The 16,632-nt window shown below is 45.7% G+C and overlaps 1 protein-coding gene across 1 annotated transcript in view; it reads right to left on the bottom strand.

Annotated features, from left to right (window-relative positions):
* The window catches only part of golga1 (golgin A1), a 298,924-nt gene that overhangs the window by 38,389 nt on the left and 243,903 nt on the right, over nucleotides 1–16,632 (bottom strand). The window contains exons 21-23 of the mRNA XM_034169655.1: nucleotides 12,340–12,399; nucleotides 5,104–5,328; nucleotides 2,156–2,242 (exon numbers count right to left, since the gene is read on the bottom strand). Coding sequence (XP_034025546.1) covers nucleotides 2,156–2,242; nucleotides 5,104–5,328; nucleotides 12,340–12,399 — 372 coding nt within the window. The remainder of the gene's footprint in view (nucleotides 1–2,155; nucleotides 2,243–5,103; nucleotides 5,329–12,339; nucleotides 12,400–16,632) is intronic.

Here is a 16,632-nt window from a genome sequence, read left to right as displayed (position 1 = left end):
GTGCATTTCTTACGGGGGTGATGAAACGTTATCCAGTCAACCTCTGTTTTAGTTTTTCGTGTCTTGGACCAGGCATGGCCCCTTTCTTTGAAAAGGTTTCCAATTTCGGAAGAGAACCAAGAATTGTCCCGCCCTTTAACTCTGAATTTACACAGTGGAGCATGTTTATTAATTAGCTTCACTTAAAAGCTGCCAGGTCAGCTCAACATCAGCTAGGAGAGAGAGATTCGATTCCACTCGATTTTAGCCGGATCATGTGAGAAAGCCTGTTTGCAAAAACGCTTGAAGTCTCTTTCAAGTACAATGCGTGGTTTGGTTTTGGGGAGTTTGGTGTCCCTGACTACTGCTATCACACAAAGATCACTCAGATCATTCCCGAAAACGTCGACTTCAGGATATTTGTGGGGGGCATTTGTTAATATTAAATCAAGGAGCGATGGTCTGGAAGGGTCTTTGATATCGAGCTGAGTTGGACTGTCTATGAACTGAATTAGATTCAGTGAATCACAGATGGATTTTAGGCTGTTTGAGGCTGAAGACAACCAATCAAGGTTTAGATCCTTCACGAACACAAGCTCCCCCGGATTTAGCCCTGAGATTATTTAGTAACCTTAGAGCCTGGCAGCGGGCTGGGTGGGGTGGGGGTGGCTGTAACAGCTCCTGACTATGAGGGACGGTCCCCGCTGGAAATCAAGTTTCAATGCCAGAAGTTCAAATTGTTAAAAATCAAAACAGAGGAGAGTCACATTAAACCTGTTCTTTACATAAATGGCTACAGCGCCGCGTTTCCTGGGACGATCACAATGGAAAACATTGTGGTTGTTGATGGAAATATCGAAATTCGAGACTGATTTACTCAAGTTTTGGACAATACGTGGACATCAGGTTCCGTTGCTTGTACCAAGATTCATACAAATCAGTCTCAGGAAGCAGACTCCTGACACTGAAATGAAGGATGCCAAGGCCTGGCCTGGTCTGAAATGATCAGGGAATATGTTTCAATATGTTACAGGGGGGAAGACCCAGGACACGCTGGAGGGACTACATCTCTCGGCTGGCTTGGGAACGCCTTGGGGTTCCCCCGGAGGAGCTGGGGGAGGTGTGTGTGGATCGGGCGGCCTGGGCGGCTTTGCTCGAGCTGCTGCCCCCGCAACCAGACTCCGGATAAAGCGGAAGAAAATGGATGGATGGATGTTTCAGGGGGTGAGGGGCCTGGGTTAGGCTGAACACTACCAGACAACAGAAGAAAAAGAAGAATAAAGCATATCCTCTTTACATTAGGAATTGAACCAACCCCCTACAATACTCGCGCCTACAGCGCTCGCTGCACGGTTAAGTTCTTCCCCACAGAACGGAGGACGTCTCATATTGGGGAAAGTAACAGTTTTGGTCAGCTGTAGCATTACAACGTTTGGAAAGACGTGTCATTTGATTTAAAATGCTGAATAGCTTTGAAGTTGTTAATTCCAGAATGATCCGTCTTTCCAACTTTATTTGGCAGAGCGGCAGCAAATCCCACAACACACACACAAAGCGGAGGAGGCTATTATTCTTATTTTCCTTTACATGAGGGACAGTAACTTCAGTTTACAAACCAGTGAAGTGGGAGATATTCACGGTCCAGTCCATGACAGAGAACCACATCATTGGCTGCCCCACAAAAAAGGCACGTTAATGACGAACGAATACATGTGAAGTGGTGGACGAGTCTCACTTCTGCCCCCAACAACAGACAAGAGTCCCATTCAGCAGAAAGCTGAGTCACGGTTGACATCTTTCAATGGCTTTGACAGAGGTTACACACCCTCAGAAACAACGCAATGCGCCAGTACTCTGCAAGAACCCTGACTTTGGTGCTCTGGGGCTAGATCACATCACAGACCACCTTTGTGAGTCAGGTCAGACACGCACCAGTGTAACATGCTTGGCGCTGTCCAGAGGACAGAGGTGGAGTAGATTAGAAAAAAGAACCTCAGCCTCCCTGCCATGCTGGGGTTGATTGAAGGGATGACTGAAGGGGTGATTTGGGGTTGATGAAGGGGTGATTTGGGGTTGATTGAAAGGGTGATTTGGGGTTGATGAAGGGGTGATTTGGGGTTGATGAAGGGGTTGATTTGGGGTTGATGAAGGGGTTGATTTGGTGTATGTTGAGTACCTTGTATTCCAGAGTCTGCTTCAGCATGTCCTCTTCCTCGTGGGTGAAGTTGAGCAGCACAGACACGGCTCGTATCAGCTGGTACGCCTGACAGAACAAACCACACCTGACTGAGTCACAAAGACTGTCTCCACACACAGCTGCACTTCAAAAAGCTTGGTGGACTTCTTCTTGGTTTTGGTTTTTAAATCACAATCTGAACTGAACCCAGCAGTTCCTCAGTTCTTGTGGGTGAGTCTCCAGATAGCCACTCACCCACCTGTGGATTAGTGTACAAAGAATCGTTTTTATTTTCAGTAGAAAATAAGGGGAGGTGATGGTCTCGTGGTTAAGCGTTGGGCTTAAGATCAGAGGATCCTCGGTTCAAACCCCTGCCTGACTGGAAACTCACCAAGGGCCATTGGTTGCTCTCGGTGTGCAGTGAGCACCTTACATGGCAGCACCCTGACATCGGCGTGTGAGTGTGTTTGTGTGAATGAGTGGATGTGAGGCATCATTGTAAAGTGCTTTGAGCGTCTGATAGAAAACGTGGACCCGTCTGTGAGTAAATGTGGAGATGTCTGGAAGTATTGATGTGGACATGTCCTGTCTTTGGCTCAGTGCTTTACAGGCTGCTGCAGGCTGCAGAGGAGGACGGGGAGACCTGCTGCTGCTTGGTGACAACAGAGACTTCCACTTTCAGTCGCCAAACATCTCAAAAGTCTCCGGTAATGCCAAGAAAAGTAGCCAGGTTTGTCGCTAGTCACTTTTGAGAAAATAAGTCATCAAGAGAGTTTGGAAAGGCGCCAGATTTAGCAAGAAAGGCACTAAGTTGGCAACACTGAATGTAAACACACGCAACGCGAACTCACCCGTGAACAGTCCTGTACCGAACCAAACGTCCCGTACCAAAACGGTTCAATACAAATACATGTACCGTTACACCCTTGCTATTTATTTCCATCTACATATTTGAGCTGGTTCAGACCTCCAGAGGTTTCAGTTTGGTTCTGAACCAGAACATCAGGTGTGAAACCTGATTTGGAACAATAATTTGATTGATTTACCTGATGACGAGCAGGTGACTGTTCATTTTTGTCCTCGTTAAGAGCCCCTTCACACACAGTGCGAATCTGGTCGAACTGCGCATGAAGCAGGAATCATATGCAATACGTGTAAAATCAAGCGTGTAAAAATAAAACATGTAAAACACATGGTGTGTGCGCTGAACTGATGGGGTGTGGTCGTCAACAGGAGTGGCTGTGGAGATCTGTGGTTCTGGACGTCACGGCTGGGGAACATGTACCGTGTTTGGACGGTCATGATCTAACAACTGTCCACTGTGATGCGTGTGTGTCTGCTTGCTGTCCTCATGTGGACATACATAAAAACATACATCACTGTTGCAATGGGCTGCAGTGAGCGCATGCTGCATACATTGACAGGCTACCCCCAGGTGAAAGGCACAATCAGATCATAACACGCAGCGGGCAATCTGAATGTTACATCACCCACATGACCTCTATTCCACATGACGCAGTGTCTGTCCTGCAGCGTGCTGTCCACAGGACACGTGCGTGCTGCCAGCTGGACACACCGCCAGCAGATGAGGACATGATAAGAGCGCCCTGCTTCTCATTCATGTCATTTCATAACTGTACATCTGTGACCATGGGTCATTCACAGAGAACAGACGGATCATACTTGTATTGTCCGCTCGATAAAAGGGATTCAATAAAATGTGGTAATTTTATATGGTGTGTGGTTTTACTTTTTTCTTAAATACGTCCATGTCCTGCTTGTTGTCTTCTTGGCATTTTCCTGCACCTTTCACAGGACAGAGATGGTAGCTCAGTGGTAAAGTTTCTGACTGGTAATCAGAGCTTTTGAAAAGTGCAGGTTTGAATCCCGTGGGTAGCATGTATTATTTTTTCCACAGCAGCTGCACTATGTGGTTACACATTGCAGCGGCATCGTTCACGCCTGCTCGTTGGCTCAATGTTTTTGTGGTTCGCTCATATGAGCTGTTCCGCAGTGATTCGAACTGATTTGCACTTATTGGTATTATGTGTGAAGGGGCCCTAAAGATCAGACATTAGTTTTGTGTCGCTGAGGCAGGCGGTAAAAGTTGAAAATGTGTAACCTTTGAAGTGGCGTTGCACAGTACTGTAAACATATCTGAATAACAGCTAAAGGAAACTGTTCCTTCATTTTTCTCCATTCAAATGGGACATTTTGTGCGAGTTCAAACAGAATAATACACCAAGTTGACAACGAGCTGATACAGAGGATGACAACGTTCTATAGTTTGACTGCAACGTGACCAAATGTACACCAACATCAGGCCTTATTCCAGATGTTCAGGTGTGAAGATGCCCTTTGTGTTCTGACATTCAGATATGTCTGAGCAATAAAATGGAATGATTGATCTGAGTCGAAGTAGGTGTTTTAATTGGTTCCAACACCATGTCGGTTTCTTCTTCCGACAGATGAACCAAACTGTGTTAAGGGGGGAGGACTGTACTGGGAGCACTGGGGTATCTGGGACTGCGTGTCAGTGAAAACTGGCTCATGTGTGTCAGGTGGAACAACCCTGATCAGGTTTTTGCTGAGGGATCCACAGAGGTTAGGAACAGTTAAACACCTATAAAACGGTCTCCATCCAAACATGCAAAGCTTCACACTGCCCACACAGTTAAACCCTCATATCAGGGATCCTCGTAATCCACACCCCGAACGTCCAAACTTAATTCAATGGGAAAAGTATTTTAATTCATAGTTTCAAAAGGGGGGTGGGGGTGGGTGTGAAACAAAATCTGATCAGAACACATTGAAAGTGGTTGCTTTTATTACACACGTGTGACTGCATTCTCCTAATTTCTCCCAGACCAAATCTGAAGACATTCTTCTGTGCATAAATGTCACCCACACAGAAATGATCAGGACCACAAACGTCTCCTCAGTCTCACCTCAGCCTCTCTGGACGACATGAACTTCAGGACCACGTGTTTCAGATACTCAAAGTTAATTTCTCGGGAGTCACTGATGTCTGAGGTATTGGTCACAGTGATGTTTGCGGGCAGAGGAGCCGGCATGGACTCTGGCACCGGGTCAGGACTAACCCGCTCCTGTTTATCTGTTCTACACTCTGGCAACTTCTCTTTCCCTTCGGTGTCCGGCTCAGGTTTCATCTTCTGCACAGAACACAAGAACAAAGACTCGACATACAAGCATCTTTCCTGACACGATACCAACATCATACACACCAGGCGCTCCGAAATCCCATCAGAAACAGACATCACAAACACCAGACGCTCTATAATCCCATCAGAAACAGACATCACAAACACCAGACGTTCTATAATCCCATCAGAAACAGACATCACAAACACCAGACGTTCTATAATCCCATCAGAAACAGACATCACAAACACCAGACGTTCTATAATCCCATCAGAAACAGACATCACAAACACCAGACGTTCTATAATCCCATCAGAAACAGACATCACAAACACCAGACGTTCTATAATCCCATCAGAAACAGACATCACAAACACCAGACGTTCCATAATCCAATCAGAAACAGACATCACAAACACCAGATGCTCTATAACCCAATCAGAAACAGACACCACAAACAGACGCTCTACAATCCCATCAGAAACAAACATCACAAACACCAGACGTTCAAAAATCCCATCAGAAACAGACATCACAAACACCAGACGCTCTATAATCCCACAAGAAACAGACACCACAAACACCAGGTGCTCTCTAATCCCACCAGAAACAGACACCACAAACACCAGGCACTCCGTAATCCCATCAGAAACAAGCACAACTAACACCAGGCGCTCCGTAATGCCATTAGAAACAGACATCACAAACATGAGGCCCTCTGTAATCCCATCACCACAAACACCAGGGGCTCCATAATCCCATCATAAACAGACACCACAAACACCAGGCGCTCTGTAATCCAATCAGAAACAGACACCACGAACACCAGGTGCTCTGTAATCCCATCAGAAACGAGCACAACCAGCAGCAGTTGCTCCGTAATACCATCAGAAACAGACACCAATAACACCAGGTGCTCCGTAATCCCATGAGAAACAGACACCACAAACACAAGGTACTCTGTAATCCCATCACCACCAACAGGTGCTCCGTAATTCAATCAGAAACAGACACCACAAACACGAGGCACTCCATAATCCCATCAGAAACAAGCACAACTAACACCAGGCGCTCCGTAATCCCATCAGAAACAAGCACAACTGACACCAGGCGCTCTGTAATCTTATCAGAAACAGACACCACGAACACCACACGTAATCCCACCAGACACAGAAACGGCAATCCCATCACCACAAACACGAGGGCTTCTGTAATCACATCATAAACAGACACCACAAACACCAGCCACTCTGTAATCCCATATAACCACAAACAGACACCAAAAACACCAGGCACTCTGTAATCCCATATAACTGGAAACAGACACCATGAAAGTATGGCACTCTGTAATCCCATATAACCGCAAACAGACACCATGAAAGCCCGGCACTATGTCATCCCATATAACTGGAAAAAGACACCATGAACACCAGGCGCTCAGTAATCCCATATAACAGGAAACAGACAGCATGAAAGCCTGGCACTCTGTAATCCCATATAACCACAAACAGACACCATGAAAGCCTGGCACTCTGTAATCCCATCAGCACCAAGCACAACTAACAACGGGCACTCCGTAATCCCATCAGAAACAGACACCACAAACATGAGGCACTCTGTAATCCCATCACCACAAATACCAGAGCCTCTGTAATCCCATCATAAACAGACACCAAAAACACCAGGCACTCTGTAATCCCATATAACAGGAAACAGACACCATGAAAGCATGGCACTCTGTAATCCCATATAATCATAAACAGACACCATGAAGGCCTGGCACTCAATAATCTCACATAACCACAAACAGACACCATGAAGGCCTGGCACTCTGTAATCCCATATAACCACAAATTGACACCATGAAAGCCTGGCACTCTGTAATCCCATATAACCACAAACAGACACTATGAAGGCCTGGCACTCTGTAATCCCATATAACCGCAAAGAGACACCATGAAAACCTGGCACTCTGTAATCCCATATAACCACAAACAGACACCATGAAAGCCTGGCACTATGTAATCCCATATAACTGGAAAAAGACACCATGAACACCTGGCACTATGTAATCCCATATAACCGCAAACAGACACCATGAAAGCCTCGCACTCTGTAATCCCATATAACCGCAAACAGACGCCATGAAAACCCAGCACTATGTCATCCCATATAACTGGAAAAAGACACCATGAACACCAGGCGCTCAGTAATCCCATATAACAGGAAACAGACAGCATGAAAGCCTGGCACTCTGTAATCCCATATAACCACAAATAGACACCATGAAAGCCTGGCACTCTGTAATCCCATATAACCGCAAACAGACACCATGAAAGCCCGGCACTATGTAATCCCATATAACTGGAAAAAGACACCATGAACACCAGGCGCTCAGTAATCCCATATAACAGGAAACAGACAGCATGAAAGCCTGGCACTCTGTAATCCCATATAACAGGAAACAGACAGCATGAAAGCCTGGCACTCTGTAATCCCATATAACCACAAACAGACACCATGAAAGCCTGGCACTCTGTAATCCCATCAGCACCAAGCACAACTAACACCGAGCACTCCGTAATCCCATCAGAAACAGACACCACAAACATGAGGCACTCTGTAATCCCATCACCAAAAACACCAGGCACTCTGTAATCCCATATAACTGCAAACAGACACCATGAAAGCATGGCACTCTGTAATCCCATATAACCATAAACAGACACCATGAAGGCCTGGCACTCCATAATCCCATATAACCACAAACAGACACCATGAAAGCCTGACACTCTGTAATCCCATATAACCGCAAACAGACACCATGAAAGCCTGGCACTCTGTAATCCCATATAACCAGAAACAGACACTATGAAGGCCTGGCACTCTGTAATCGCATATAACCACAAACAGACAACATGAAAGCCTGGCACTCTGTAATCCCATATAACCACAAACAGACACCATGAAGAACTGGCACTCTGTAATACCATATAACCACAAACACACACCATGAAAGCATGGAACTCTGTAATCCCATATAACCACAAACAGACACCATGAAAGCCTGGCACTCTGTAATCCCATCAGCAACAAGCACATCTAACACCAGGCACTCCGTAATCCCATCAGAAACAGACACCACAAACATGAGGCACTCTGTAATCCCATCACCACAAATACCAGAGCCTCTGTAATCCCATCACCACAAATACCAGAGCCTCTGTAATCCCATCATAAACAGACACCAAAAACACCAGGCACTCTGTAATCCCATAAAACTGGAAACAGACACCATGAAAGCATGGTACTCTGTAATCCCATATAACAATAAACAGACACCATGAAGGCCTGGCACTCCATAATCCCATATTACCACAAACAGACACCATGAAGGCCTGGCACTCCATAATCCCATATAACCACAAACAGACACCATGAAGGCCTGGCACTCCATAATCCCATATAACCACAAACAGACACCATGAAGGACTGGCACTCTGTAATCCCATATAACCACAAACAGACACCATGAAAGCCTGGCACTCTGAAATCCCATATAACCATAAACAGACACCAAGAAGGCCTGGCAATCCATAATCCCATATAACCACAAACAGACACCATGAAAGCCTGACACTCTGTAATCCCATATAACCGTTAACAGACACCATGAAAGCCTGGCACTCTGTAATCCCATATAACAATAAACAGACACCATGAAGGCCTGGCACTCCATAATCCCATATAGCCACAAACAGACACCATGAAAGCCTGACACTCTGTAATCCCAAATAACCACAAACAGACACCATGAAGGCCTGGCACTCTGTAATCGCATATAACCACAAACAGACAACATGAAAGCCTGGCACTCTGTAATCCCATATAACCACAAACAGACACCATGAAGAACTGGCACTCTGTAATCCCATATAACCACAAACAGACATCATGAAAGCATGGAACTCTGTAATCCCATATAACCACAAACAGACACCATGAAAGCCTGGCACTCTGTAATCCCATCAGCAACAAGCACATCTAACACCAGGCACTCCGTAATCCCATCAGAAACAGACACCACAAACATGAGGCACTCTGTAATCCCATCACCACAAATACCAGTGCCTCTGTAATCCCATCATAAACAGACACCAAAAACACCAGGCACTCTGTAATCCCATATAACTGGAAACAGACACCATGAAAGCATGGTACTCTGTAATCCCATATAACAATAAACAGACACCATGAAGGCCTGGCACTCCATAATCCCATATAACCACAAACAGACACCATGAAAGCCTGACACTCTGTAATCGCAAATAACCACAAACAGACACCATGAAGGCCTGGCACTCTGTAATTGCATATAACCACAAACAGACACCATGAAGGACTGGCACTCTGTAATCCCACATAACCACAAACAGACACCATGAAGGACTGGCGCTCTGTAATCCCATATAACCACAAACAGACACCATGAAAGCCTGGCACTCTGAAATCCCATATAACCATAAACAGACACCATGAAGGCCTGGCAAGCCATAATCCCATATAACCACAAACAGACACCATGAAAGCCTGACACTCTGTAATCCCATATAACCGTTAACAGACACCATGAAAGCCTGGCACTCTGTAATCCCATATAACAATAAACAGACACCATGAAGGCCTGGCACTCCATAATCCCATATAACCACAAACAGACACCATGAAAGCCTGACACTCTATAATCCCAAATAACCACAAACAGACACCATGAAGGCCTGACACTCTGTAATCGCATATAACCACAAACAGACACCATGAAAGCCTGACACTCTGTAATCCCAAATAACCACAAACAGACACCATGAAGGCCTGGCACTGTGTAATCGCATATAACCACAAACAGACACCATGAAGGACTGGCACTCTGTAATCGCATATAACCACAAACAGACACCATGAAAGCCTGGCACTCTGAAATCCCATATAACCACAAACACACACCATGAAAGCATGGAACTCTGTAATCCCATATAACCATAAACAGACACCAAGAAGGCCTGGCAATCCATAATCCCATATAACCACAAACAGACACCATGAAAGCCTGACACTCTGTAATCCCATATAACCGTTAACAGACACCATGAAAGCCTGGCACTCTATAATCCCATATAACCGCAAACAGACACCATGAAAGCCCGGCACTCTGTAATCCCATATAACCACAAACAGACACCATGAAGGCCCGGCACTCTATAATCCCATATAACCGCAAACAGACACCATGAAAGACTGGCACTCTGTAATCCCATATAACCACAAACAGACACCATGAAAGCCTGGCACTCTGTAATCCCATCAGCAACAAGCACAGCTAACACCGGGCACTCTGTAATCCCATCATAAACAGACACCACAAACATGAGGCACTCTGTAATCCCATCACCACAAATAACAGAGCCTCTGTAATCCCATCATAAACAGACACCAAAAACACCAGGCACTCTGTAATCCCATATAACTGGACACAGACACCATGAAAGCATGGCACTCTGTAATCCCATATAACCGCAAACAGACACCATGAAGGCCTGGCACTCTGTAATCCCATATAACCACAAACAGACTCGATGAAAGCCCGGCACTCTGTCATCCCATATAACTGAAAACAGACACCATGAACACCAGGCGCTCAGTAATCTCATATAACAGGAAACAGACAGCATGAAAGCCTGGCGCTCTGTAATCCCATATAACCACAAACAGACACCATGAAAGCCTGGCACTCTGTAATCCCATATAACCACAAACAGACACCATGAAAGCCTGGCACTCTGTAATCCCATATAACTGCAAACAGACACCATGAAAGCCTGGCACTCTGTAATCCCGTATAACCACAAACAGACACCATGAAAGCCTGGCACTCTGTAATCCCATATAACCGCAAACAGACACCATGAAAGTCTGGCATTCTCTGGTGCTATGCTTTGCTGTATCAATGAGACCACACAATCACCTCAGTTTCTGGATGGTAGCCACCCCGACAGACAGTCCATCCCCACATGTCTAAAGTAACCATTTATCTGCTGCAGCCAGGTAAAACGTGGTTGTGTCCTTGACCTCCTCCATCAACTGGGGTCCTCAACAATGAGGCACGTGTGTCCTGAATTATGTCCAGAGAAACACACGACGTGCACAAAATGTCAGTGACGCTCCTCATCTGATAATCCCTTCGTAGTCATTCATTCAATGCTACCAAAGAATCGTCTTAAGAGACCTGGAACCAAAAAAATCCTGCTGTTGCCTTAGGTCATTGTTTGGAGTCCAAGTCTTACAACATCCTATAAAACAGGAAGCACCAGGACCCTAAAGACTTGGACCATCATTCTGTTGCAAAGATATTGGCAACACCAAACATTTTTGATATATGACCTCATGACTCTAAAATCGACAACTTCAACACTTCACCACATACAGATACACTGATGATGGCTGAGTCCCAGAAGTCAGTGAAAGCCTGGATCTTAGCCTGGATCCAGGACAATCACAAACCCAGACACTCACAGGGGCTGCAATCAAAGTGTCCACCGATTCCACAAAGATCACAGCATCTTCTCCCAAGTCAAAGTCAGCCAACCTTTCCTCACCAACAAAACCATCTAAATTTCTGGTTCCAAAATTCAACCCAACACCAAGTCTATTTAACAGTGTAGGAGGCCAGAACACATCCCTGGGGAACACCAGAATGTATTGGGAAAAGCTCAGAGCACAACACTCACAGTATGTGTGTGATGTATCAAACAAACAAAAACATGTCCAACCAGCTCAGACCAGAAATATGTTCCGTCATGTCTGAGTGAAGGTTGACTGAAATTCAGCAAAGGATTTAGGAGGAAATAAACTCATGGAGAGAGACAGACAGACAGAAAGACAGACAGACGGGGTGTTTTTTTAAGCAGCAGGTTAATAAGTAGGTTAGTGAGGAAAGAGAGTGGGTGAAATGTGGGGTGACGCACCAGTTCTTTCTGCAGAGTCCTCTTCAGTTCAGCCAGTCTCTGCTGCAGCTGCTTGATGGTCTGAAAAACAACCAGAACCTAAAACTACCAACCAAGAAGGAGGCAAATATCAACAGGGGACACAGCCAGTGTGGGTGGGATACCTTTCCAGTCAAATACGTGTGGAACGTGTCCTGTTGCCTTAACATGTTACAGAGAACAATAAAACTAGTTATTGTTAAGATAATAAAAATCAGAAGTTGGTATCAAATAAGTTCAAAATTTTCTGTGACTTTCATCAGCAGATTTTTTTTTTTTTTTTTTTGTCCCCGTGCTGGTAAGAGTCCGACCTTCAATGGCAAACGTAGTTCAGTGAGTCCGTCCATCACCACAAGAACTCAAACACAATAAACACAGCCGTCTTTTTACGAGCCAAATTAAAGGAGTGAGGACAAACCTTGTCTGTTGAACTTTGATGTACTGGATCAACAAATGCTACAAAAAAAATATGAAATGTTTAAAAACAAGCTTTCTGAAAGTTTGGAAGTGATTTGCATCTTTATTCCTTCACAGTGCAAAATATAATTCAAGGAAGTGAAAGGAAATTCAGTGCAAGAAGGGCAAGGGTGCAAGAACAACCCGAACACCCGAGATCTCTGACGCCTCAGACATCAGGAACACTCATTCATCAATAGCTGATACAACCCCATGGGAAGGGACTACTTTAGGAAACCTTTGTCAAGGACTATATTCAGGCATGGGTCGGGTTTCCTAACCCTAACCCATGTGCAGAGGAGGGACCCAGGGTATATAGGGAGAAGGATGCTGAGGATGGAGCCACCAGGCAGGAGGAGAAGAGGGAGACCAAAGAGGAGGTTCATGGTTGTGCTGAGAGAGGACATGCAGGTGGCTGGTGTGACAGAGGAAGATACAGAGGACAGGGTGAGATGGAAACGATTGATCTGCTGTGGCGACCCCTAACGGGAACAGCCGAAAGACAAAGAAGAAGAAGAAGGTATGTGCAGGAATGAGTTGCAGAGAGAAGTGGTCTGACTGTCTTATACAGTATGTGGAGCAGGTCCGGTCCTGTAGCGTCATTTAATGTTGGTGTAAACTTTGTCCAGTGTTTTTTCTCCTCTTGTGGCACATTTGACATGTTGATGAAGTCTGTCTGTGTGTGGGCGTGACAGCCATTCAAAGTGAAACGGCGTGCTCCGAAAAGCTCGCCAAAGTTTGACAAACCCTAGCAGCCACGCCGTTTGACCTAATTACATTCTTTTGATAACTTCATAATGATGTTGACCAAATTTGAAGAAGATCGGATGAAATCCCTAGGATGAGTTCGTTCAAATGTAAGTAGTGGAAATGACCAAAAATGGCAAAAATGACCTCAAAATTTAAACTTAAAATCAAAATGGCCGACTTCCTGTCGACATTTCACCATGACGGTAAGAGACTTTTTTTGTGCGTCCTAGCATGGTAAATATGTGTGATCTGAGTTTTGGATCTGGCCGGACGGATTCAGGTACAGACCCTAAACTGGGGCGCAGCCCTTCGAAGGGTGCAGACCCTGAACTGGGACGCAGCCCTTCGAAGGGTGCAGACCCTGAACTGGGACGCAGCCCTTCGAAGGGTGCAGACCCTGAACTGGGACGCAGCCCTTCGAAGGGTGCAGACCCTGAACTGGGACACAGCCCTTCAAAGGGTGCAGATCCTGAACTGGGACACAGCCCTTCAAAGGGTGCAGACCCTGAACTGGGACACAGCCCTTCGAAAGGTGCAGACCCTGAACTGGGACATAGCCCCAGCCTTCACTACAAAGTTTTTACTTAAAGTGTCATAAGATTATCATCTCACTGCTCCATTAGATGTTGTCACAGCAGCTGATTGTCATCCTGACATCTACTGGCCACATATTTTGGAGTACACTATTAAAATATTAAACTCCTCTCTTTGGGCTTCTCAAAAGCCCCGTTTACACATAGACGGTAAACTCTCCCGGAAGCGTCCCGGCAGAGATTTTGCCCCCTCCGGGCCATTTTAGGGATCAAACGCCGTAGATAACGCCGGCGCACGGGGGCGTGGTTTGGTTCCGGCTTCACCGGGAATCGTCGAAAAAATTATTTAACATGTCGAATAATTCCGGGAGCGCTCCCGGAGAAGTGGCCTGACGACGGAGACAACACAAACAACGGCGTTTGATACTTTTTAATCGCCATGTCATCCTGCCCCTTCCTGTAGTGCCGCAGTTTACACTGCCGTAATTGGCGGCCGGCGTTGTATCCCTAACCAACGGTGTGTAAAATGGCGATAGAGCCCACATCGGCGTACTCAAAGGTGTTTTAACCCGCGACAGGGGCAGACAAAAAGGCGGCGCTAGCAGACAGTACGCTGTTCTAAACGCCACCTCCCGGTTAACGGCGTTCCAAACGGCCGATAGGCGGCGGTCAGTATAAAAACGCTAGCGCGCTGCATGCAGGCCTCTCACTCACGGCCAGCTCCAGATATTTTTGCAGAGAAGCTCCAGTATGCCTCCTAAAATAAAATTGGCAGTGGCAAGGACTTACCAAGAGGTCTGGTTCAGAAGTAGAGGGTAGCCCTGTGGTGGTGACGAGCAACACGTTGAGGAGGGGAAAAAGGAGAGAAAAGAAAAGGCTGAGAGATGATCTCCCTCCCCATGTAGTGACAGCTGCTTCAGCCTATTATACTCTGGGGGCGGTGCCTATATGCAAAAGTTCCTGGAGGAACGCAGGATTTGCCTGGATAAATCCAGCGGTACACAGGGCATTATCGGCAGCAGCAGAACACCGCCGTTCTCACGCGCGTCTTAACCTGCGATTGTAAAGGATAGAACTGGGTATTAACCCCCATTGCCTGACGTGTGCCGGATGCTACGGCGTCAAAACTCTGCTTTATTCGGTGGATTTAGCGGCGTTTTATCCGCGTATTTGCAGCTAGTAATTCATGCATTTATTTGACAGGGACTAGAAGGAGAGAGCATATCTCACCCATACTGGCCTCTCTTCATTGGCTTCCTGTTAATTCTAGAATAGAATTTAAAATTCTTCTTCTTACTTATAAGGTTTTGAATAATCAGGTCCCATCTTATCTTAGGGCCCTCATAGTACCATATCACCCCAATAGAGCGCTTCGCTCTCAGACTGCAGGCTTACTTGTAGTTCCTAGGGTTTGTAAGAGTAGAATGGGAGGCAGAGCCTTCAGCTTTCAGGCTCCTCTCCTCTGGAACCAGCTCCCAATTCGGATCAGGGAGACAGACACCCTCTCTACTTTTAAGATTAGGCTTAAAACTTTCCTTTTTGCTAAAGCTTATAGTTAGGGCTGGATCAGGCGACCCTGAACATCCCTTAGTTATGCTGCTATAGACTTAGACTGCTGGGGGGTTCCCATGATGCACTGAGTGTTTCTTTCTCTTTTTGCTCTGTATGCACCACTCTGCATTTAATCATTAGTGATTGATCTCTGCTCCCCTCCACAGCATGTCTTTCTCCTGGTTCTCTCCCTCAGCCCCAACCAGTCCCAGCAGAAGACTGCCCCTCCCTGAGCCTGGTTCTGCTGGAGGTTTCTTCCTGTTAAAAGGGAGTTTTTCCTTCCCACTGTCGCCAAGTGCTTGCTCACAGGGGGTCGTTTTGACAGTTGGGGTTTTTCTGTAATTATTGTATGGCTTTGCCTTGCAATATGAAGCGCCTTGGGGCAACTGTTTGTTGTGATTTGGCGCTATATAAATGAAACTGATTTGATTTGATTTAGTATGGTGCTCAAAACGCCGGCGAAATGCTCTGCCTCTTTCCACCGCGAAAACAGCCGGAACTACCCGGAACTTCGGTCTACGTACTACCCGCCGACAAAACCATCTATGTGTAACCTGGGCTTAACAAGTGATATTATAGTCCGATTGACCAACAGCATAGTTATGATGGGAAATCTGTTTTTAATAGTTTCTACTAGCAGGAAAATATACAGATTGAATGATGGTGGGCCTACAAATGAGCCCTGTGGAACAACAGGGTTTGAATATATTGGTAGTAGTTCACAATGGAAACAAAGAAGCTACTATTCCGGAAGTATGAGCTGAGCCACTTGATAACTGAAACTGACAACTGAAAACCCAACCTAATGTTCTTGTCTATGTTGTATTATACCATGATCAATAATGGGTTCAAAGGTCACACTCAGGTCTATGAGAGCTGTGATTAACATGGAAACCTGACTGAAGGGTGTCAAATACCTATGCGACATCAAAGAATGCAGTCGATTGATTTGTGCCACTGATTCCCAAAAGAACACCTATCTAGA

This window comes from Thalassophryne amazonica, chromosome 5 (assembly GCF_902500255.1).
Source record: "Thalassophryne amazonica chromosome 5, fThaAma1.1, whole genome shotgun sequence".
NCBI classification, from domain to species: Eukaryota; Metazoa; Chordata; class Actinopteri; order Batrachoidiformes; family Batrachoididae; genus Thalassophryne; species Thalassophryne amazonica.
This window is presented reverse-complemented; position numbering and strand designations above follow the sequence as displayed.